The 2,757-nt window shown below is 39.2% G+C and overlaps 1 protein-coding gene across 1 annotated transcript; it reads right to left on the bottom strand.

Annotated features, from left to right (window-relative positions):
- Positions 1–763: 763 nt before the first annotated feature.
- On the bottom strand, positions 764–2,496 carry LOC105178646 (anthocyanidin 3-O-glucosyltransferase 2). Its single transcript, XM_011102157.3, has one exon. The coding sequence runs from the start codon at positions 2,294–2,296 to the stop codon at positions 869–871; it is 1,428 nt and encodes a 475-aa protein (XP_011100459.1). The 5' UTR covers positions 2,297–2,496; the 3' UTR covers positions 764–868.
- Between the last annotated feature and the right edge of the window lie 261 nt (positions 2,497–2,757).

Genomic DNA, 2,757 nt, shown 5'->3' with positions numbered 1-2,757 from the left:
TTATATGAGGGCTATGACATAATTTTATTAATAAAATGATGACAACATATAAATTAAATCTACCTCATGAATTATAGCAATCATCCCCTTTAATAAATATTTTTCTTTGAAATCATTCGAATTTCCTAAAATGGAGAACTACGGTAGGAAAAATATGATTTTATCTATGGCAAATTATTATAGTTAAAAGAAGAAAATCGTGGCGAATACGACTAACCATGGCTTCGCAATGGCCATTAACCATTGTTTTTACAAGTGTGGCTAAAACACTAGCTATGATTAAAACCATGACAAATATTTTGCCTCTGGCTACAAATCATAACGAATATGGATTAGACACGTTAAAAATTTAAACCTTTTGGATAGAATAGAATACAATGCATATATATATATATGCTTAATTACTACATTGCTATTAGTACATTGTGTACTTAATGTGAAAGAAAAGAGGTCGAGTATCACACATTCCAGTGGAGATACAATCAGGACCTGGAGTTCCGCGCAATAGGAATGAATTTACCCACATAAAACTTAATTCTTATTTTATGATATGCACGCTCGTATTATATGAGAATGTTTGTATCATTACATTCCACAAGGACATAATTCCTTTTGCACAAATATTCTTACCTCGTGTGTTTTCTTTTGTGGGAACAAATTTAGACTATTGAATTACACTATTCATTACAACAAAGGCAAGTAAGTTTTCTGTTACAAACTTCTTTTTCATTTTTTTCTTGATTCAACTTACACACTATGTATGTAATAATAACCTTATATATTTTATTTGGAAAAAAATATAAACACGTGAGATATATTGAATGGACTAATTGATCCAACAGAATTTTTTGGGAGCAAGTTTAAATTCCTAAGCAATGTTTTTAATAACATCTTCAATGAAGAGACTCTGAGCATTATAAGAAGATCCACCTTCCATTAAAGCCATCCTGCTTTTGTCCTTCATCTCCTTCACCTTCTGCCTCACCCCACTTCCACTCTCCTCCGTCATCAGCCGTCTTATCGCTGCCTCTATCTCCTCGGCCCCCACAATTTCCGGCGGCTTCTCTCCTCGAAAGTCCTTCTTGTAGTCTATTCTGATCGCCTCGGCCATCCCCAGCTCCTTAACCAATTGAAAAGCATTGAGCTGCTGCTCAGCATACAATGGAAACGTAGCCATCGGCACGCCAAACCAAACGCTCTCCAATGTTGAGTTCCAGCCACAGTGCGACACAAATCCCCCCACCGCTGGGTGGGACAGAACGGCCACCTGCGGCGCCCATCCGATCACCTTCCCAATCCCTTCAGTCCTCTCCAAGAACCCTTCTGGTAGCACTTCATTAAAATCTTCATACTCGGTCGGCAATTGCATCACTCCCTTCTGTCCCGGCTTTCTTAAGGACCACAAGAAACGGCTTCCACTGTTCTCCAGTGCCATCGCGATTTCTTTCACCTGGGCTTCCACGAAACTCCCCATAGTCCCAAAGCACAAGAAAACAACCGAGTTTTCGGGCTGATCATCCAGCCATTTCTTGATATCTTCATCAAACGACTGATCAGAGCTCGATTTCATAATAGGGCCTACAGGATAAACTTTTGGTTTCTTAGTGTCAGCTAGTAGAGATTCAATCGCATAGGATTCAAGCTCGTAGAACGTGTTCACGATAATCCCTTTCGTCTCCGTCAGTCTCTTGAAGTAGCTCAAGAAGACAGTGGACATGGGACCTTCTTCTACAAAAACAGCAGGCAATACTTTTGCTGGAACAGGATTGGAGAAACATGGGACAGACAATTCAACGTCGGAGGATTTGTACTTTGATAAATCTTCATTCTGCTCGAATCTAAGCCAGACGAGATGGTAAAACAGGCCGAGTGCAGCCGCACCGGAAGTGAAGTAAACATAAGCCGGGAGGTTGAACTCGTCGGCGACTTGTATGAATTTAGTGCAGAACATGTCGAGCACAAGGCCTGCCAGCTGAGAACCGGGCAGAGATGGCTGTTTGATTAGATTCGAGACTATGTCTCTAACATGAGTAATTTGATTGTCAATGAAATCAAACATTTTGAACAAAGAGGCATCGTCTTGAGTTGGGAGGCTTATGAACCGTAAACGCGAATCTGGGGAGATGTTTTCTATGTAACCATCGACAGAACTGTCTGTCGGAAGTTTCATGATGAGTACGGTGATGGAAAGGTGGCTATCGCGATGGAGGAGGAGCTTGGCCATCTCCACCGTAGAGACGAGGTGGCTCAGCCCCGGAGAGGGGACGAATACCAATTCAGCTTTCTTCGTTTCCATGATCACTAGGGTCTTGGCTGTTTGCTTGGTGTTCAAATGTTGCTTGTAGTTTATTGAAGGGATAAGATAAGGCGAGGGACTTCAGTTTGGCATTGGCCGTTCATTATGATTGCGTGTCTCCATGTATATAATTATATATAATTAATTGGACTAAAGTAGCTACTACATGTCAGCCATGCACAGAGTTGATTGTATAGGATTGGAATTTTTAATTTAAATTAGCTGTACTTTTTATTTTATATAATATATATTATGTGCATAAAATTATGGAATTCATTCTATTTAAGGGAAGATTTTATGTAATGATATGTGTATATTATTTGAAATAAAAGATGCAATATAATTTAAATTAAAAGAATCAACCCGTGATTGTAAGAGTGTTTTTACTGTTTTTTTTACTTAAATCTTGCATCAAATGGAATAATTTTATATTTGGTTCCTACCAGTAGGCCCTTCTCACT

This window comes from Sesamum indicum, linkage group LG12 (genome assembly GCF_026168435.1).
Source record: "Sesamum indicum cultivar Baizhima isolate 11 linkage group LG12, ASM2616843v1, whole genome shotgun sequence".
Classification (NCBI taxonomy): Eukaryota; Viridiplantae; Streptophyta; class Magnoliopsida; order Lamiales; family Pedaliaceae; genus Sesamum; species Sesamum indicum.
The sequence above is the reverse complement of the archived record's forward strand: the minus strand, read 5'-3'. Positions and strand labels throughout refer to the sequence as shown.